Below are 22,469 nucleotides of genomic sequence, written 5' to 3' on the forward strand. Positions count from 1 at the left end.
AAATAATAATAATATATTATATTGTATTATATTATATATATTATAATATAAAAACATGACATAACATAACATAACATAATATAACTAACATAAACATGAACACAAACTGTCTATCACCCAATCTATTTTGAGAGAGAACTGCTCTATTGCATGCTTGCCTTTTCTGATCATATTCCCTTTACTTTCTTTTTACTCTCCCTCTTCATTCTTGCTGGCTTGGAGGTGTTGAAACACTTATTGGCAGTGGGAGTCAACAGAGTGCGGGTCTTAAATTGGAGTCATAGTCGTCATTGGTGTGATAAGGGCACTGGATATGTTGCTCAAATGAAATGTAGTTAGGCAAGATGAATTTTCAGTCCATTTTTCGTACCTTGCTTTGCTGCCACAGGTGTGTACATGAGTTTCTAGTTGCAAGAAAGTCAACCCCTTTCTTGGGTCCAAAATCTAAAATGAGCTCGACAATTTTTAAATATATGTTTAATCGTGGCATTTTATGGATGTTTCCCTTCCCATTTCCACTGGCTTGTGCATATCCTGCTAAACTCAGAATGACTCCAGATGGCTACAGAAAAGTGAGAGTTTGTTCTCATGAGAACAAATATTCTGCAAACTACCCAAACTTTGTGCTGCTGTACACACAAAAATACGTTTTTGCGATTCACTCCTGGGAAGATGCAGCTGTGTCTCACTCTCCACTGTCTTTTAGTTACTTATAATTCTCTTCTGGGAGCCATCCATAATGATTTTCAGGTTGAAAGCCAAGCCATGAGCCTACTTCTGGTGTGCTGTGCATTACTAGGTAAGTCCTTTCAGCCCCCAAAGAACAGTTTTAGAGTCTTATAAAAACAAATAATAGCTGTTTAGAGCTCATTTCTAGCGTGAAGAAGTGCAGGGGAAGACTTTGGTCCAGGCCTGACACTGTGTTGAAATCTCTGAATGACCGTGGATTCCCAGAGTTCACTGAAGAGCTAAGGCACTGCCTAATCTTAGCTAATGAAAGCTTCAATTTGCTTGTTTAACAAAATAAGCAAAATTGCATCACTAGGGCTGCCTCATGGGCTGGACTCAGGAAAGTTTGAAAAGCTAGAAAACACCTCTATTAGCAAAATTATCATATTAAAACCCAAGTTTTTGTGTCACTGCTTGGTGTCTGCTTCACATTTAGAAGGTGCTTTTTGGAGGGCTTGGAAATTGGGGTTGTGTACTAAGTTATTCCATTTTTTGCCCTCTTTTGAAAGCGTTGGTGAAACTTCAGGAGTTCGTAGACTTCTTTGTACAAGGATGAATTTCACTTGCAACAGAGGTGGGTCCCTCATCTTAAAGTGACTTCTAGTGTTGGCGTGTTACAAGTCCCCTCAACGTCTGACTCCCTAGCGGATACAAGTCTCTTCCAGCCCCAGCTGGAAAGCTTTAGCTCAGGCTGCAACGACTTATGCTTTTATCTCTCGAGGTTCATCCTCCAGAGCTGCAGCCATCCCACAAGGACCTCTCGTATGCATCAGACTTCAGCAGTCCCACCACCTCAAAAAACAAGCTGGATGAGTTTAGTCATGCCATTCTGGCAGCCAGCAGTGGCATTAGCTTCTCAAGCCCTCGGATTTTCAGGGCTTTGGTTTATGGTTTTCAGTGTGACACGCTCCTGACGCAGCGCGCTCTGGGTGGAAGGAGAACGTGTTATAATTCCAGGCGATGGAATGCTGTTTTGAAGGGTATTGATATGATATCATGTAGCCTCTGGCAATTTCTCTCTTTTTTTTTTTTTTCCCCTTTTTTTTCCAGTGGTGGAATTCATTCTGTTATTCATTTTCTGATGTTGATTTTCTTTGAACTTTTTCTGTTTGAAGAGATGAATGCTGGAGTACTGTATCTCATATAATAGCTCTTCTGTTGTGTCTGATTTCCATTCAATGGCATGCTATGGTGTTTTATATAGCGATGCGGTTGATCAAAGTCATTTTGTGTCATTGCTGGAGTCATTAGCGACTTCTCAGTATTGTACATCTGAACACTAAGACTGTGGCATACCTGTGAGCTTTTGTCTGAAGAAAGTATATATATATATAATGAAACGTAGCCCTGTTTTAAGGCTCGAACTCTGGTTTGCTGGAAGCGGTTGCTTGCTGTTATATGAATGTCTTAATGGGAGAAAAACAACTCCAGTTTGTATTTCTCTGAAGGTAAATCCCTTGAGCTCAGTGACCTAAAGTTTATGATTTTCATCCCTTAGTCATCATCTCCCTCTATTACATAAATGAGTGTATTCTGTGAGGACCGTGTAAGGAAGTCTCCTTTGAATCTGTTTGCTTTTCTCCTCAAGTGTGGAAGGACTTTTTTTCCCTCAAAGGAGCGTTCTGTTGTTTCTATAAAGCAACATTTCACCCTCCGAGGACTTCATGCTCCAAGCATCACACCCCAGAGTGTTGTTCTTTTAAACTGAGGAGACTACAGGTTTGCAGAGATATCTCTGAATGGGGGAATTTCTCACTCCTGTGTTTCAAGGCTCACATATGTGATGCTACAGTTACAGAGCAGTCAGCATTTCCTTTATAAAACCTTTTTTAGAAAGATGTGCATCTCAGCAAAAATATCTGTTCTAGCCTAAAACTTGACATATAAATGGTATGCCTAGGAGCACTTCTTTTCCTTGTAAAAATGTTTCAGTCTGTGTTTGATGAATATACTTACGGCCTTTGTCAACTGCAGCTTTTTGCCACATCCTTGAGCTGTGATTTCACAAACTAAATTCCCCTTCTGTCTGAAAGTTATCATTTTAACAACATCTTCCCCCTTATTCTCTTCTCTCTGTTTCATATCCTCACATACTGTGCCTTCACTTCTCAGCTCTGCAGGGCATAGGACTATACCTGTCCTGTAAAGAGATTATGGGCAGGAGTTTCCTCATGCCTGTAAAAATGTATCGAGTACTAACAGTATGAGATTTAGGGGAAAAAAAAAGATTACACTTGCTCTGTAAAGACTTGTTGCATTTGAATGCTGTGAAAATTTTGCATGCTTGAAGGATGCTTCAACCCAAAGATGCCGGGAATTTCTTTTGAGATGGGATGTTCAGAGTAACCATGGGTTGCTGCAGTACTTGGCGTGGTCCTTGAGAACAGAGGTCCTGGGCTTTCAGGGTGTCCCCTGCTGATGTCCAGAGAGAAAGGAAAAAAAAAAAAAAAAGGGAAAGGAAGATGTGGGAAGATTGAGTTACAGGTATAGAGTAGGAACACGTATATAGAAGAGACAAACAAATCTGCAAGCAGACCCAGGACCCTGGACCGTGCAGAAGTTTCTTCTCCCTTGAAGCTGTGAAACTTCAGGGCTGTAAAACCAGAGTCAAAAGCTAGGAAACATTAATATTAAAGACAGCCTACTCATACTTTTTTCAGTCCGCTTCTGAGCATACTTTGTGTAGGTTTTGATTATGTTTCCTGCAAACAGGGCTTGGAAAAATTCTTAAACCTTTGTGCTAAATGACTTGAGTCAGCCCCTAATTACATGTTTTGGGGAAAGGACTTTCATCGTGCTACCTATTGCATGGTCATTTGTGTCTTCATCCAAAGCAGTTGCTAATGGCTATAGGCAGAAGCAAAACAGTGAAGTAGTTGATCCACTTCCCAAGACACTGCATGGCTCTTCCTATGTTTCACACCAAAACTGTTTCAAGTGGCCCATTCTCACTGCTCTGTCAAAAACCACTGGAAAATATGTGTATTCCTTAATCTCTCTTGTTTTGTATATCTGTGCCTTCCAATAAATGCCTATGAGATCAGTGAAAGTCACAGCAAATCTCTGGGTAGGATTTGGCAGTTGCCACTATGTTGAAGATTCTTATTTTCTGCAAGCTATTTTATGAAAGCCACAACTAGATCATCTCATTGAACCCTTTGTTAAGGAAATACCTTACTTTTCCTTCTTCCAGGGGCATCTACTGACTCAGAGATGCACCATACCAGGAAACTGTTACTCTTGACAATAAGGAAAGGAACTGGAAACCACAACTTAAGGACCTGAGCTGGTTTCCAGTGTAATCAACTGAAAAGCTCCCAGTGACACCAAAGAGCATTAGATGGGCCCTGAGGGTGGAATTGACCTCTGTGAGGTGGGCTACCTCTAAACGATGCATCGTTTATGTCTGTCCTCATGTCCTACTTGGAAAGCTTAAGTGGTATTTAAAAGGTTCACAGGCTATAGACTTGCAGCTTTAGGAGGCAGCAGTGATGTTGTCATTGTGCTTAATCAACAACAGTCCCCACTGTCTTCTGTAACATAAAAATATGCTCCATGTTTTGTCCTTAAGGATCTAAGGGAATGGTGCTTCCCTTGGTCACTGTTAACTAAATTATTAATAGGGAATGAGTAGTCCTGTGAATAAACTATTGGACAATCATAGAATCATAGAATAGCTTAGGTTGGAAAAGACGTCTAAGATCATCGAGTCCAATCATAAACCTAACACTGCCAAGTCCACCACTAAACCATGCCTCCAAGCTCCATGTCTACACACCTTTTAAATACCTCCAGGGATGGGGACTCAACCACTTCCCTGGGCAGCCTCTTCCAATGTTTAACCACTCTTTCAGGAAAGACATTTTTCCTCACATCCAATCTAAACCTCCCCTGGCGCAACTTGAGGCCATTTCCTCTCGTCCTATCTCTAGTTACTTGGGAGAAGAGACCGACCCCCACCTCGCTACAACCTCCTTTCGGGGAGTTGTAGAGAGCGATGAGGTCTCCCCTCAGCCTCCTCTTCTCCAGGCTAAACAACCCCAGTTCCCTCAGCCGCTCCTCAGAAGACTTGTTCTCCAGACCCCTCACCAGCCTCGTTGCCCTTCTCTGGACACGCTCCAGCACCTCAACGTCCTTCTTGGAGTGAGGGGCCCAAAACTGAACACAGTATTCGAGGTGCGGCCTCACCAGGGCCGAGTACAGGGGCACGATCACTTCCCTACTCCTGCTGGCCACACTAGTTCTGATACAGGCCAGGATGCCATTGGCCTTCTTGGCCGCCTGGGCACACTGCCGGCTCATGTTCACCTGGCTGTCGACCAACACCCCCAGGTCCTTTTCCACCAGGCGGCTTTCCAGCCACTCTTCCCCAAGCCTGTAGCGTTGCATGGGGTTGTTGTGACCCAAGTGCAGGACCTGGCACTTGGCCTTGTTGAACCTCATACAATTGGCCTGGGCCCATCGATCCAGCCTGTCCAGGTCCCTCTGCAGAGCCTTCCTACCCTCGAGCAGATCAACACTCCCGCACAACTTGGTGTCATCTGAAAACTTACTGAGGGTGCACTCAATCCCCTCATCCAGATCGTTGATAAAGATATTAAACAGAACTGGCCCCAAAACTGAGCCCTGGGGAACACCGCTTGTGAAGTCTGGCTTCCTGCAGATTGTGTTGATGTAAGCAAAACTTTCTTCTTGGCTGGAGGGGAAGAGGTGGGCTTTTATACACAAAACCTGAGGGAGCAAAGCCAAACTGCAGGGAGGAAAAAGCAGGGTCAGGGTGTCACTGGAGGTGGGTTGTGGTGTGTGGCTTCAGCTTGTCACCCTGATCACTGCTGTTAACAAGGTGGGGACTTGCAAGCTCTCCGTGCCGTGAAGCACCTATGTGACACGGCTGGATTTTTTCATTTCCATCAATCTTGTTCTCTTTAATGCCATGAGGGAAAAACGCTGTCCGGACACAGCTTAACTTAGCCCTGTTTCATTGCATTGGGTGATCAAGATTTACTTTCATAAACAGTGCCAGATTCACGTAGCGAGACTAACATGTCTCCGACTTGCTGCCCTTCACATGCATTCTTAAAGGTTCAGGAAACATTTGATGAGACTTAAGCATGCAACAGTATCATTGTAAATATTATGTTCTTGTTCATTTATCAGATTACAGCCACACCATGGAGCCTCAGCTGTAGATGAGGTTCTGGTTGTGGATGCTGCACAAACACACAAGCCCTGTTCCAGTAGTTCTAAGCAAAACCAATCTAAATAAAGCAAAACTCAAGCAAAGTTAATGTTCTTCACCTCCATGCCACACTTTTTGGCAAGTAGTGTTGGTAGGCTGCCATCGTTCTAAACAACGCTATCCTTTGTTTCTCAGACAGGACCATCCTGGTGGATACGGCTCTTCCCCCTCTGAGAGGTCTCTACATCCTGGGGACCCTCGAGTTCCCCAGCAACTCCAGCAATGTCCTGAGTGCAGCCTGTATTGCGGTGGTGGGGGGTACGCTGAAAGTGGGTAAGTGAGCAGCCTGTCTTCTGGATGCATGGGGTTTATTTCTGCTTTTGATAGACAGAGAAAGTGGGAAGAAAGAATGTGTAGTGTTACTATAAACATGCTGGCCATCCTAATGCCACAGAGCTATCTGGATATCTGCAATGTGGACGCCCAGAATCCATGTTAAGCACAATGATTATCCACTGGAGCTAATTACCTGTTCATTTTATAGCAACATATTACAAATACTGCTATCTTCACCCCACTGAAGCTAATGGCAATACTCCTGATTTCATCGTGGCTGAGATTTCTTCTGATGTGTGTAAAAGTCCTCCCTATTTCATGTGGAGTTGCTTTATGAGACAGTAATTCCTCAGGGCAGGATCTACCTTAGTGTTCAGGCAGTGCCTGGTGTCTGTGGGCATTAGTAAGACACTTTCTAGGTGACACAGAAGTATTTAAAGCCAACATAAACAGAGTCACGGAGAATCCCCAGAGCGCCTGGAAATCCCGCTGTGGCATGAAACCGGCACAGCTGGATTCGGCACATTTGTTCCTCTCATCCCTCTGTACAGATGAGCACCAGGACTTCAGGGAGGTACCACCTTCCCCTACTTCTAGTGGTTTCAGAGTCCCCAATGTCACTGGGGCTGTTCCACATTATTTGCAACGGACAGGATCGGTGTTTTTCCACACACAAGTAATTACTCACATAATTCCCTTTAAATATCAAGGTTCCTAAAGCCAGGCATTGTATTTACTCACAGGAATCCTTAGGACGCTGGGATCACGTTGTTGATCACTGCTTGACCTTTCTCAAGATTGGTTTCATGAACTTTAAAAAGAGAATTTGTTTGTGTAATCACCTCCTGAGGAAGTCTGCTCCAATATTTGTTTGTTGTTAATCTCAAGGGACTGTTTAGTTAATACAGTACTGGCCAGAAGAGTTATTTTTACTGCCTTGTGTTTTTCTTTGGAAAAAGGGGTTTGAAAGCCTAATCTGGGAGGTTAATATATATATACTTAAAAGAATCTCAGTCGTTTCTTACTTACACTCTTTTGTAGTTTAAATGTGGTTTCATATTGGTTTTAAGAAAAAGCATGTGTTCATTGCTAAAAACATATTAAAAAACATTGAGGCACTTCTTTCTTTGCTGCACAAACTCCCCTCCAGCACATCTGTGAGTAGTAACGATGTTAAAAGCCAAACAGGTATTTACAGCTGTTAAATCGTAGTCCAGCATCTTCTGGAGAGGTATCCTTGCTCTAGTTTCAGCTGTGAGATGATAGGTGGGTAGAGACTCCGCAGGTTTCCCACATCTTATACTGGCTTCTATGTTTGCTTGTAAAACTGAGAGTGCAAGAGGGTTTTTTTTTTCCCTTCCTCTTTCTCTTCCCATGTGTTCAAGGCCTAAAGGTAGCTTCTTGGAGCCCATCTGTCCAATCCTGACTGTTCCATGCCCAAAGGAAGGTTTTGAAGCCCATCTGTCCAATTCTACCACACCCTAAAGAAATCCTGACACAAAATAGATAATGAGACAGTTTAGTAAACAGATTTAATAGATGTGGACATCAGCATTCAGCATTGCCTGAGCAGGATCTGAGGTTGACATCATGTGAGCCAAATCCCCAGGTCCTCCCTGTTGTGTAACTTCTCCATGCCCTGTTTTCGGTACAGCAATCTTTGGCCACGTGCTGTTGCTTCTAATTCAGTGGCCTGGGCCAAAGACTCTCTAATAGAGCCTGAGTATTTTGTTCACTTAAACTGCTAGAGAACAATGATAAGTTCTACAAACAAATCTTGGACTTTGGTGCCCTTCAGAGCACTTGACATCTTATCTGCAGGGAAAAAAAAGTCAGATGGTGAAACATGACTATAAGCGCATAGGAACTCAGTGATGATGAGAAATACATAACCAAGGGGAAAAAAAATCAGTGTAAAATTGCAGTTTATGAAACATCAACAAGAACCTAATTAATTTTATTAAAACAATAATTTGCAGGGAAACTGGAATGAGAAAATACAGTGACAGTTGGAAGATCAGAATTCTTGGGACACCTATGTTCCTGGAGGGTTTTTCATCACTTTCCTCTTCAATATATGATCACAATCCAGTGTGAATTATGATCAACAGAATCACCGGGAGATGTGAAATGATGAAAGCTCTGTAAAGGGCTGCAAGAACTCTGTCAGAGCCCTTGGACAACCCAGAAGTAAAATGTGTGGATCTATCCCCACAGTAATTCCTCTGGGTCCTCCTAGCCTGGTGATATTTGCAATAGCATTTTAGAAACACCATTTATTTCTACCTCACTGTGTTGCCATGCTGTAAAAAAAAAAAAAAAGCTATTTTTCCAGTTTATAGAAGGAGAGTTTAAGCTTCAGAGAGATTAAGTGATTTGCTAAATATAATTAGCACACCTGTGTCAGAATAAGAAAGGAAAAGTTGAGCTCAACAACTCAGCGGGTTTTTTTTGTTCTCTGCTAGGGTGGTTCCATTCATTTTAACCCATAAGTCAGCATTAAAGCACAGAAGATATGCGCAGAAAGTGCCCTGTTCCACTGCTGAACAAAGCCCTCAGTTCCTGATAAGGCTGCAGAAAATGCTGAAGTTTGTTTTGCACAAATTGATCCGTTGGACTCGTCTTGAACTCCACTGTACTCAGCTGCTCTTTGCTGGCAGGCTATTTTTGCTTTTTATAGTAGTACTCGCCAAGTAATTATCCAGATAGGATTTCTCTTTTTAGTCTCAACTTGTCACATTCTTTTTTTGCATATCTCATGATGGCTGCTTGTCAGTCATGTCACTCATTTGAGGCAAGGAGCCGAAGGTCATCATTAGCTTATGGCTTGATTGCCTGGAGATGAAACCCTAGATATTTCTGATGTCTCTTATCTTGCTTGTGGTAAGAGAGCTCTAATGCATTCACTCCCCTTCTTTTCAGTACTAGTAAGAACCCCCATATTGACTTCCCAAAGGGTAAATCACTGTACTTCATGAAATGGCCATGTGTTAGTGATGGGGTAAATCACTGTACTTACTTCATGAAATGGCCATGTGTTAGTGATGGTTAATGCTCAGCCTTATAACAACAATTAGGACACAAGTGAGTTTCACCAATTGACTACCTTTTCCAGCTTCTCCAGTACCTCTATTGTGTGGGTCCCATCTTACTTAGCTGTGGTCTGAGTCCCATCCTACAGTCACATAGCATGCCTGCACAGCTATCCAATACTGTGGATGTATTGAGAGCAATTTTTCATCCCTGATCACAGAAAAAGTGGTTTGAAAAGTTCATTGCACCATCTGCATCCCCTTCAATTCATCTCTCAGCCTCCGTCTGTTTGGGCTTTATCCTTTCCAAGCCACTTGGTTTCTTTTAGCTGATCGTAATCATCTAGGGAAGTGATTTGGTTCACATGTTTAAGACACCCAAGTTTAGGCATAACATGTGGACATCAGCATGTGAGCTGGCTGTTTCAGTAGAGATGTAGCCAATCCGGTCAGTGGAGCCACTGCAGTCAGTTGGACTGGCAGATAGAGGTATCTAGAGCAAAATTGCAGTCTACACTGTATTGTCTGATCTTTGTTAGCTCAGACAGCCAGAGAACATGGAAACATCTGCATTAAGAAACCTAAATGTAGGTATATGAATCTCCCTGGAAACATGGTTCAGTTGTCTAACTGTAAGGATTTTGTATCACTTTGGGCACCCTCAGGTGTCCCACCTGGCCTCCAGCTTCTGCTTAAAAAGCCACTGTTCTGTCATTGATCCCTGTCTTGTATCTGCTAACCTCACATGGTGGATTTGGAGGGCACTAGGACTCTCAGGTGGCACTAGGCATCTACATTTAGGCAGCTGAATCCTATCCTATGTGTCTCACTTCTTATTCCCTGGACATTCATCTCACTTCTGGCTGCTGGTTCCTACTCCACAGCTGTCTGTCTCTCATCTCTTCTGTTTACTTGGCAGCACCACCTGTAAGAGGCAACCCATGTGATGGCTCCTTGCTCACAGCTGCTTTTATAGGCTTCTTTGCAGAGTGCAGTCTGAAGACCTGAAGGAACAGCTCGGGAAGAACAAGCACTAGGTGACTATCCAGCTGTGCATTGACCATGAATAAAAACTCTTCAGACTTTCTGGTGACAATATACCACTGTTTTCAAAATAGCTGGGTAGGTAGAGTCCAAGAAGTTTTGAATTCAGGAAACACAGAGCTGATGCTGGAGATGGACACTGCAAGATACTTACCAAAGTCTAGTTGCCAATGGAAGGGAGGGGACCTTATCTCAGAGATTTCCTTGCTCTTATATACAACAGCTGTTGCAGAGTGTTATGTTGTAAAGAAAGGAAAGGCTAGAAGGGAGGAAACACCCACTATTCTAGGAAAGAATTGAATGGGTTTTGCTATGGAAAAAGAAAAAAACACAACAAATACTGTCAGGAAGAACATCTGGAATAAAACTGAAATATGAAAACAATGGAAAATGCTTTTGAAACTCAACAGCAAACTAGATCCAGGCTTCAGTCCAGAATAAGTATCCAGGAAAAATCCAGGTAGGAAAAACACACCTCTCTCTCTGTTCTCTCCCCACCCCCACCCCCCCTTTTTTTTTTTCCTCCTTCTTTTCCATCGTGGGTTTTTTTCTCTTCCCTCCTGCTTTCACATAGTGGGTTGTTTTTCCTCCTACTTTCACATAGTGGGTTTTTATCCTCTCCAGAGGTTAGACCTGAGGAAGGATTATGAATCAGCTGCAACCATTATGCTAACAGATCTGTGTTGCAATCCTGGCCACTGGGCCTCACATTTCTTCAGGAAAGTATGTAATCAGCAGTGACTTTATTAGCAGGGTAGGTTGTTTCTTATACATAGGATTACCATATATGGGGTTTTTCTTGCACTGTGTAGTGCATGCGTTGTGGTGCCAGCACTCCCTGGAAGAACATCAGCTTTAGATACCCCTTGTAGAAGGTCACACACCTGCAGTGAGGCCGTTTGATGTGACATCAATCATCAGACAGACAGTGAAGGCCCAAGCGGACTGTGCAGTGCCTGCACAGAAAACCCAGCTCGTAGAAAGTTGCACGCTTGCTGCCTACGCATCAACAGATTGACCTGTGTCTGCTCTGAGGAAATGCCTGAGATATCCAGAGTGGACAAACCACTGCTCACGAGCACTGCTCAGGCTGGCAGATATGTGCCAGATCTGGACAGATGAGCAAAGCCTTCAAATTCCAGATAAACTTTCCATTTCCATCTGGAAAGAAGACGTGTTTGAGGAAGCCCTATCTATGTTGGAAGAAGACGTGTTTGAGGAAGCCCTATCTATTATCTGTGTACGCTGTCATTAGTCCCTCCTGACCTTTTCTGCACATCTCACCAGACACTTCTAGCAGCTTCTGGTTGCAATTACCTATTTTCTGGTTCTCTGCCAGTGGTGCCTTATTATCTCACCTTATGATCAACCAGGTTGCTCATCAAATTGGTAAACATTCCAGTTGTAGTAGGAGTATGAAGCGGGATCCATTTCTGCACGTCTCATGTGCAGGATGGGTAATTCAGCAGTTTGATGTCATCTTAAGTAGGAGTTGTTCACCACAATGAAGTGGGGCAAGCAACCTGAAGCTTTCACATCCAAAGTTCAAAGACAGTCTGTAAAGCCCAGATCCTTCACATATGTGTTGCAGTAATTATGATTCCAGTGTTTATGTGGACCATAGTTCCAGTCCATGTTCAAAACTTGGTAGTTTTAACAAAACTACTTAGAGCTGTGATTTCATATGCCAGTTACTTCATAAGGTGAGGAAACTTACCCAGCCCCAGTGACTTGTGTGCATGAACTATTTTGGATTTCCCTATGAGCAAGCTGAGGTAGCTGCCCTTTCCATACCTTCATTTTCATGAGCCATTTGGTAGGGCTGTATTTAGACTAAACCAAAAGGCATATCTCAGACCTTTCTCAGCTTTTTCCTTTGTTTTCCTTTGTTCTCCATCCATTCACACAGAGAGCTTTGCCTTTTCAAGACCTGTTTTATTATAGTTTGAACATTCTTCACTTTCTTTCCTTATTCTTCACTTCCAAATTATTGCTGTCTTTGCTGGCCCATCTCTTTAATATTTCTTTTTGCCCATTCGTGTCAGCTTATCTGCTTACTTTCAGTATCTTCATTCTCCTTCAGGTCATTGATAAAACGTTGCGCACGTCAGGGCTTGCAAGACCACACCAGAAACAAACCTGCTTGAGTCAATGCCCCCATTCCAGTCAGTCAGCCTGTAAATTAATGTGTACCATGTTCATGTCGTGCCAGTGTAGTTTGTTAATCAGAAAGTTTTGTGCTACTAAGTCAAGTGCCTTGGAGAAGCCAATTATATTATATCAAAGCTATTATCTTTATCAACTAAACCTGTAATCTCATTAGAAGATGGCAACAAGGAAGTTTCACAGGACCTTTTTTCTATAAAAGCAGGTTGATTGGCATTAATTATATCATCCACCTTTAATGATTTATTAATTGTGTTCAGAGTTGGACATTCCGTTTTCATTTATTTTTCCCCTAGAATCAGTGTCAAGTTGACAGGCCTGTAGTTACCTGGGGGTCCTACTTTTATCTTTGTTTGAAATATTGGCACAATATTAGCTTTCTTCAAGTGCTCTGAGACAACGTGAGTGATCCCAAACTGACTGAAAAGTCCGCCTTAATAGTCCAACGAGTTTCTGGGCTCACTCTTCTGTAGCATTTGCATTCAAGTTACTGAAATCCATTGATTTAACACCATGGAACTATTAACAGAAATAAGCAAGTATTAAGATTGTTTTGTTCTAAAGATACTTAAAGCAAGTCTAATTTTTCTACTCATAGATATCTCCTGTGTTCTTTTGTGTCATATACCATTTACAGTTTCCAGCCACTGAAGCATTTCTGTGAACGGTATCTTCCCATTTTTTGTTTTCTTTGCTAAGGATTTAATATGGTGATGAACTATTACGAATAGTTTTATTATAACTTCTTTGTTTCTCACTCGATTATATTTGTGTTGCGTGTTTTTTTTTTCTTTAACAAGGGTAACATTCCTTAACCTATTGTCATGCTTTTTAGGACTAAAAGTCACAAATTTTAGCTAAATGTAGATGTAATCCTTTCAAAGGAGTGATAACTTCCAATTCAAGCCTTTAGAATTCATGTATCCAAGCATTTGCCTGTGATTGCTAAGCCTGGAAGCCTACTTAAAAATTGTTTTAAAATTGAGCTGAGAATTGGATACGTCACATAGCTATTTTTAACTGACTTAACTAGAGGAAATAGTAAATGCTTTGTATCCAGCAGTAAAATGATAACACTAATAATAACACCAACAGTAATTCATAATGATAATTAATAATAATCCCCCACTTTAAGGGGACATCATCACGGTTAGGAAATGGTAATTGTGAATAACGTTGTAAGATCAATATAAAGGTCTCCAAACATTTTTGTTGAGTCTTTCTTTGGTCGTCAGTGTAGCTAATAACTTCATCCCAGGGGGTAAGGTTGACCTGAGGATTGGGAAAGGTATGTCCAGGCTGAGTATTTTAAATCACAACCTTGCTTGAGGTTGAAGCAGGAAAACAATCACTCTGAGTACAAAAATAGACACAAATGTCTACATAACTCTTCTGCTGCTCTAGCTGGATATTTGTTTAACCTAGTGCATCAGTGGTGAAAGTGCTTATCACTAGTTTTGGTTTCTGACAGTAGTATTTGGTTACAGCCCAATTCCTGGTTTTCTTCTGTTCAAACCACAGTTGTGGGAGTTTAAACAAGAAAGTCAAAGATGGTTTGGATAAATGATGGGTGCTGTAAGACTGAATGTGTTCCCTCCATGTCCCCAGAGAAGATACAAGCTCACTGGTGTGAGATATATTACAGGGGGAGCATGCAAGTCTTGTACTGTTTGTCTTTTACCCATTTAAAAGATGTACGGAGAATTTAAATATCCACGGATATCAGTCAGAGACTGGTGGAGAACAATTAATTTATTTATTGATTTCACTTAATTAAAAAATGCTCCTAAAGAGGAATGTTTCTTTAGGATGCAAAATCAGCTCTCTTTTCCAAACTAGTAATTTTTAAATATTAAAAGAACATGACAGGCCAGCTAATTTTGTACAGATATGTATATATTTTTTAGTTCTACATCTGCCGCAGTTTTCTGTTGCATAATTGATTTAATCTCTAATATTAAAGGAACGCTGAACTCTTTTACTGGACTCCGCATACATTTCTCCAGGGCAAAAACTGTCCTACTTTTTCCTCCTTAGTATCTGTTTAGTGCTGGGCCATTTTCTTCTGTAACTGTAAACTACCCTTGGTGAAATAAATGAAGTCACAGTTGGAATACATTTTACTGTACAGACTTATCACCACAAGATAAGAGCACCATCGCGCACACCAACACTTCCTGGGCATTTTCTTTTCCCTTGCTCTTTTCCCTCAATCTTTCCATTGGTCTGAAAGACCATTTTACCATTTAGTCCTGGCTGCAGGACTCATGATTACCTGGGAACTGGTGAAATTGTAATAGAGCAGAAAGGCAAAACTGGGCTGAGGAGGAAAATGCTAGTTCAGTCATTTAGACCTCTAAATTTGGATTCACGCACCCCAGTTCCGCTCCCCCCCCCCTTCAGCATTTCAAAAGCCATTGATACCTTTGTGGATGGGTTGTTGCTTTATTGCAGGTTCTTTTCAACATCCCCTAGAAAGGGATTTAAAGCTGCTGGTCCTTCTTCGGGCATCTGAAGAGATTTACTGTGATCGTCTGGAGGAAATAAATGTCCACCCAGGGAGTATTGGTATGAAACATGAGTTCACCTTTTCATAGGAAACCAATCTTAGGCAATAGCCAAATCTACCACTGCTGAGCCTTTTACTGTGCCATGCAGGAAAACTTCTAACAAAGGTACACATATTTTTTGAGCTGAAATTGTTAACTTTCACCAGGTTAATTCCTGGATTTTCTATGGATTCTGTTTAGGTAAAATTTGACAGAAGTGATCAACCAGGTGTCAAATCCTGAGGTCTTTATATGATAAACTGGAGAGGACTTAAAAGGACTTACACACATGTACAAGGGTTTGGTCTTAGTTCTAGATCTGAGATTTGTAAAAGGTAATTGTCAAAGTTGAGAGTATTCAAACCAAGATGACCTTGTTGAGTGGAGAGAAATGCACATTGCCAGAGGGCATTTTGACTCAGTTATCTTTGGTCTCTCTTAGGATGAAACAAATTGCAGTCAAGTTTCCAGGCTAGGATGATGAGTTTAAACTCATATCGCTATTTTTAAAGCCTGACTTAATTGAGATGAACTACATCCAAGAGCTACTGGATGGATCCAAATACACACATTTAAATATTTCCAAACATTTGGACTCATAGAAAGACTGACAAAAGAAGGTTTATGTTAAAATTTACATCTCCTCATGTAATTATGGTTAAAGAAATGTTAACTTTTCTGTTCTCCATGTTTTAAAAAATACTTGAGTATTGCAAGGCTTCATTCATTGCTGAACTTTTGTAAAGACAGCAGAAATTCAAACTGCTATCAAGAGAAATTGCCTCCATCAAGATTTGTAGAATATTAAAGAAATTCAGAGAAAAAACAAATGAACAATCAAACACACACCCCCCACCCGATTTGTTTCTGATAGTGACATTGAGAAAGTATTGCACACATTGATCAAGCAATTACAAACTTCTAGCAAATAGCTAAGTGGAATGTTTGGAAGGCAAGACGGAAGCCTAATTGATTCTGGATTCTGCGTCGTTTTTAAGTCTAAATTACTTAGGAGTTGAAGTATAACGGGAGCTAGCAATTTGACTTCCATGTCGTGGAAAAAGTTGTCCATGGAGGAGATTAACCCAAGCAGTAAAATGGGTCCACTAAATACTTGAAGCACAACTCCTCTGAAGCAATGTGTCACTATTAGAGATGCAGAACAAATGTTGAACTGACTCAAACTGAAAGATTTCAGATCAGGTCAGCAAATTGAAACAAAACATTTCAATGCAGGAAATCAGAAATTTTTCATGCTTCAAATGTAATCTTCTTGGAACATGTCATCTGTATGAAAAGTTTCTATATTTTGGCTTTTTACTCTGGGTTTGGATCCCCTTTCCAGAAAAAAAAAAGTGAATTTTTCACAGATCAGAAATATAAATAATAGCTGAGTAATTTTTTCTGTCTTTCATTCCTGGATTTTTTACTTATTTTGTTTACTTAGGTAGATTTTTTTTTTTTTTTTTAAGGTAGATACCTTTGTCTGCAATTCCAGTTTGAGTTAATGAGGCTTCTATGGCACAATCCCCTTTCTTGCCTTTACATGTGATGGTCATTTTACTTTATTAATAATTTATTTCTAGTTCACTTTGTATTTCAAGTGGAGGTTATGTGCTGTTCTTACACTTTTTATAAAATATAGAAGCATGTTTTAATAAATGTAAAGATTTCCATGTATTTAGTTATTGGTTCAGTTCTTCTCAAGTCTCTCTTTGCCCTAACTTTTGGTCTTCTTCTGTTTTTCCCAGGGGTCTATGGAAAGGTAAAAATTTATAGCGCTTATCCTAAGACATCTTGGACACATCTGGGAATTAACGTTGCTCCTGGCAATGAAAGGTGGTATTTTGCCCAAATATTCCTCCAAATATTAAGTCTGGGCACCTGTTCTTATGACTTGTATCAATATTACTCTTTTCATTTGTGATAATATTTAAACTATGTCTAGGTAGAAGAAGAACAATATTACATCTTGCAAGAAAATTATACTATTTTTAGACTCATTTTAATACTAAAGAAGAATGAAGTTGAGATTTTCTTCTTTCCTTCTGTCTTTCCTTCTTTGCTTGCTTCTGTCCTTCTGTCCTTCTTCCTTCCTTCTTCTCTCTCTCCCTCTGTTTTTCTTCTTTTTAGAAGGAAGAGATTTACTCCAAAATGGCTGATATCTTGATGATTAGGGTGTTCATTTTGGTTTAAGAGACGTACATTAAAATCTCATCTCTGAATTAAGCAAAACTGGGATATGAACCATGTTCTTCACATCTTAGATCAGTCCTTTATGGAGTGGTTTCTGGAGCGAACATCTTAATTTGTCCTATTAGACTTAATCTTTTTTGTATATGTAAATAATGTCAATTGGCTCAAAGACTATAAGGCTGCCTGCATAGCCTGAAGAGTAAGGTTTCTGTGTGGGATGTGAGGCTTCCAAGGTATAGACACATTTTCACTTAACCTTGGCAAAAATAGCTTTGAAATGCTACCTTCTCTCTCCCCTGTTGCTGCCCGTCCATAAACTTTTACAGCCCCTGCAGCAGACTCATCTTCATGATCACTTACCCATGAATTCAGTCCGAAGGCTTAGCCAAAACCATCGCCTAAGACAGGTTCAATGGAGTTGCCACAGATGCTTGTTAAGAGAATGGGTGTCTATGGCCTGAAGTTCAAACCTTTCACCTGAACCAGAGAACGTGTCTGCATAAGGATCTCACCCGTAAGTGCACTGACCATTAGTCGGTGTGGGGTGGGCACCTACTAGATCTCTCTGGAACTCTCATTCTTGACTCTGCCTTGCACAAAATATTCGTCACCTTTTGCTGTAATTCTTCCAAGTGCTTCATTTTTAACTGAAATACATGTATTCAAAGAAAAAATATCTACTAGTCAGGCTTAACAAAAACTCATTGGAAGAGTTCCCATCTAGGTAGAGGTGAAATATCAGCATTTAGGGAAGGAATTATTTGTAAACTCATTGTAGAGATGTGCAGTGGAGGCACAAAGATCTCACAAGTAGGATTTGTTTGTTGTTAGCTCTCACAAAGTTGAGTGTCTAGTGTAGATTAATTGTTTAGGATTGCTGTATGGTCAGTGGAGAGACAGATACTTCCAGATGCTGATTCAAACCATGCAACATTAGAATCACCCTCTGGAAATTCTTCTCTTTCCCTGATTAGGATGGGAGTTCAGAGTAAACAGATTCTTGACTGAAGCATGACAGTTAAATAATTGGATGAAATGGATCCAGGCTCGTATTGGCCTGCTGCCCAGATGCTTTATATGAAATATCATGAGGTGTTAAGATATAAGCATTTGGAGTTCATTCATCCACCTTAAATATGACACAAACAGTTCTTTTCATTGTTAAAAGAAAGAAAAAGAAAAAAAAAAAAGCTATTTATCATGAAAAGCCTACTAATAGCCAGCTAAGAGTTAATGTGGTTAGATACAGGAAATAGGCAAGTCAGTGCTAAAATATGAAAGTTGAAGGAAGTGGCTTTTTTATTGACTGAGAGAAGCTGCTGTATATATTTTCCAGCATGAATCAGCACATGAATTAGGGAAGGACTTATGCTTTCAAAAAGAAAGAGGAAAAAAAAAAAGAATTGCTTATTTGCTTACAGTGAAAACCTAAACTAGTATTTCAACAGATTAGCAGCTTAGAGGCTTTCTTTTGCTTACTTATTCCTCTCACTAGATTTCTTTGAAATGCGAGAGTCAAAAGAATTATGTTTGGGTCCACAAGACGTGAATTATTATTGGATTGTGTGCTTGGAACTGGACTTAAGATTCAACTTGTAGTACGGGTTGCATGTGAACTGTGAAAAATGCCACAATTATTCTTACTCTGTGTGGTTTTGCTTCCTCTTTGCCAGTGCATTTATCCTTGAACAATACAAAGTTCTCAGTCGCACTAACACTTTCCTGCTGTTTCAGAAGCTGTCCCGTGCTTCCTCTAAGCAAAAAAAGAAATCAAAGTTTTGGTAGACTTCTCTACTCGATGTTCACAGGTGCTGAAAACTGGAAGTACTTATCTTGAGCCTAGTCACCTTTGAAAAAACCTGGGAGAAGAGGCACTAGGAAAACTTGGCAACATAGCTTGCTAGTTACATCCCTTTAGGACTTTTCCTTCCTCTCTGTAATTCTGTAACTCTTGAGTGCACGATGAGGTATTCTCTGAATTAATTCAGTGGCCTATTTTCTCAACAATTACCTGAGGAATATAGATCATCACCTGGCCAGCACCAGTCACCGTGTAGTAGGACCTTTGGTGTTTATCGAATATACATAAACACTGATCAGTATTAATTTTGCTTTCACTAAATGCTCTTATTTTCTGTATGTGAAGCTAAAAAAACCCTGAGCTACAAATATAACTTGAATGCAAAAGGGCATCTTCAGTTCAAGATTAAAACAGATGAATGGAGGTGTCTGTGTGAAATGTTGAAAAAGGTGCTCAAGCTCCCATTCAAGTCAGTGGAGTCGTAGGTGCTGGAGCCTAGAGGGCTATTCAGCCACCAAGGGCAGGATTCAGGTACCTAAACATAGTTTTGGGGCTCATCTGAGGTGCCTTTGGGCTCATCTGAGATGCCTTTGAATTCCCTCTATGGCTTCCACCCGTGGCTCCAGGAACTCTCCATGAACGAGTCCTATCATATCTACCAGCTGATGTCTTAGATATCCTGGGACATCTCAAATAGCAACAGGTGCTCACGTTTAGGCAATCAAATCCTGCTCTATGTGCCCAATTCAGAGAGACCTGAATTGCCTTCCACACACTACTGACTGTACCGATCAACTACACTGGAAGCTTAAATGTCAAGTGCACACGGACATACTCCTACACATGGACACCTACATTTTGGTGTCTAAGTCCAACGTTGACTTTCAGCTCTGTAGGATATTCCTGGCACCAAAATTGGTCTGACGCATCTTTGGTAGGCAATTTACTTGAGCCCTGCAACTCTGCACTGGAACCTTATACCTTCTTAATCAATGGTGTGAAGTAGATGTTTCAGGATGAAATTCCTCCCACATATTTTAGACATCTGTTTTTGCAGAAAGCCCTAAAGGGGCTTTTCCTAGAGCTTAGCCTGTGGATTCTTTCTGAGATCTGCCTAGGCAAAACTGTTGCTCATTTTTTAGGAAATCTGTGAGCATAACTCTCGTAAATGTAATGACTAACTTAATATCTCGGCATTACAGGATTTTTGTGGAGGACGAAGTGGATTGGAATCATGGTGGAGATATTGTGATCAGCTCTTCCTCCTATGAAGCCCACCAAGCTGAAGTAGTTACACTTAAAGAAGTCAATGGTCATAGCATAAGAATTCATGAACGCCTTCTGCACAGGCATATTGGTAAGGAATCTGTCTTTCCATTTGAGAGTTTTCTTCTGAAGCATTGACTTTCCATTTCAGATCTCAGCAAGATCAATTCTACTTTATTGAGCTATCTTCATTTCTTTCTCCATATGCTTTTTTCCTTGCTGTTTTGATACTGAAAATGTGATGTTAAAAATTGCACAGAATAGCTGATTCTAACACGAATTTCTGGGAATAGAATTAATTCAGTGTTAAATAATTTTGGAAAACTTCCTGGTGTTTCATGTTTTAAGTAGAATTGGTTAGCAGAGAGAGAAATTAACTCAAATTTTAAAGGCAAAAAATAAATGCAGAGGTTTTTTGGCCATTTACACAATTTCTGTGGTGTGTCAAAAACTGAAAAAATAAAAAAAAAAACTTTTTGCAAAATAATTAGACTCATGGAGTCTAATTTCAAGTGCAAAATTTCAAGTCCATGGCATAAAACAATTGTATTTGTAATCTAATATGTAAATAAACATAAAATCTGTATATAGCTCTATTTCATGTGTAGATTACATGGGATCTATATTTAACTGCAAAAAGAGACACACTGTTGATAATTAATTTAATTTTATTTCAGCCTATAAAGTAAATTTATTACCATCTATTTAACAAAAATAAAAGAATTGTTATTAACAGGTCAAGTTTTGAAGCTCCAAACCCAGGATTTTTCCTATGCGTAGCAATATTTTTTTTAATTTAGTCTTTATTCAAGCTAGTAGGCATAAAAGTTAGTATGATGGATAAAAAGGTTCAGAAATATTGTGTGTTTTAAATGGCTATACCTCGGCTAACAAACAAAGTTTCACTTGGAACTGAGCCCTATTCTGCAATTATCCATAGTGTTAATCGATAGTAGCCTCCATGGCACAGTTTCGTATGACAGTTGCATTTAAAAAAAACCAAAATGCAGTTCAAAGGATAGCATGTCTAGTTTATGCATAGCTTTTCTTTTTTGCAAGGGAAGGAAGAAACCTGCCAATCAGTCCTGGGGCCAGAGAACGGTTCTTAACCTATTTTCTTAGCTAATGTAGATACAGTAAGTGTATCCTAGGATGAAATGATTACATACACATTGAGTACTGCAGCAGTTGTTAGATATAGCTGGAAAAAGAAAGGACTGATGGGAGAATTAAGAGCTACGTAAATACTGGGATTCGCCTGGGCAAATGTAGATATCTACAGTAAATGTTCACACATGAGCTAGTCACTCTCAGCTCCCTTGATAATCAAAGCAGAAAAATACATACTGCTCACTTGTATTTCATCTCCCCCTAAAGCAGATGTATAAAATAGATAACAAATTGCACTTGAGAATTGCCTGTTGCTTTCCATTGTACATAAAAATGGTTTGGATAACTAAATCATATCTGTAGACATCTAAAGTCACCTGAGATTAATTCCAAGCTAGACACCTGCATAAACTCTCTCAAAAGTCTCGTTTAGAAAGACTTTGTTTAGAAAACACACACAACCCAGACTCTGTAGCAAATTGTTTTTTAGCATTGTCATTGGTCTGATCCTAATGAGAATTCATGGAGATCAACTCTGCAGTGTACTGAAGAATAACTCCAGCACATACAGCTTAGAAAAAATGAAGTGTGAATCTGTTCATTGATTTGGCATCTGCACACCACAGGGAAAAGATTTAGCACCTTCTTTTTCTAAAAATGAAATATGTTGGTAAAATATAAGCGCATGGTGAATATTTGATGGACAGGTGGCCTTTCTCTTTTTGTGTTGATGTGTGTAGATTGTGCTGGAGGAAAAACACACCTGAATGTCAGTGCAAATTCTGCAGAGAAGCTGTGCATAAGCTGTCAGGCTTTATGTCCCTCAAAGCACTGGTTTATAGGTATGATAGACACTTATCACATTTTCTTTCTTGAAACTCCTCAGGGCACTCTCATGACACAGAAGACGGTAGACGCATCCCTTTGGCTGCGGAGGTCGGACTCCTAACACGGAACGTACAGATCAAGTCTGATGTGGCTTGCTCTGGGAGGATGCTGGTGGGACGTTTTACAGACTCCAGTGGGACAGAGTTTGAAGGTAATTGAGATTCGCCTGTCCT

At 40.4% G+C, this 22,469-nt stretch overlaps 1 protein-coding gene across 1 annotated transcript in view; it reads left to right on the plus strand.

The window, feature by feature from the left end:
• The window catches only part of PKHD1 (polycystic kidney and hepatic disease 1 (autosomal recessive)), a 289,357-nt gene that overhangs the window by 181,923 nt on the left and 84,965 nt on the right, over positions 1-22,469 (plus strand). Inside the window, exons 51-55 of the mRNA XM_019474554.1 lie at positions 6,104-6,241; positions 14,941-15,054; positions 16,787-16,874; positions 20,235-20,389; positions 22,295-22,447. Of these exons, the coding sequence (XP_019330099.1) occupies positions 6,104-6,241; positions 14,941-15,054; positions 16,787-16,874; positions 20,235-20,389; positions 22,295-22,447 (648 nt within the window). The remainder of the gene's footprint in view (positions 1-6,103; positions 6,242-14,940; positions 15,055-16,786; positions 16,875-20,234; positions 20,390-22,294; positions 22,448-22,469) is intronic.

This window comes from Aptenodytes forsteri, unplaced genomic scaffold, assembly GCF_000699145.1.
Source record: "Aptenodytes forsteri isolate BGI_AS27 unplaced genomic scaffold, ASM69914v1 Scaffold57, whole genome shotgun sequence".
Taxonomy (NCBI): domain Eukaryota; kingdom Metazoa; phylum Chordata; class Aves; order Sphenisciformes; family Spheniscidae; genus Aptenodytes; species Aptenodytes forsteri.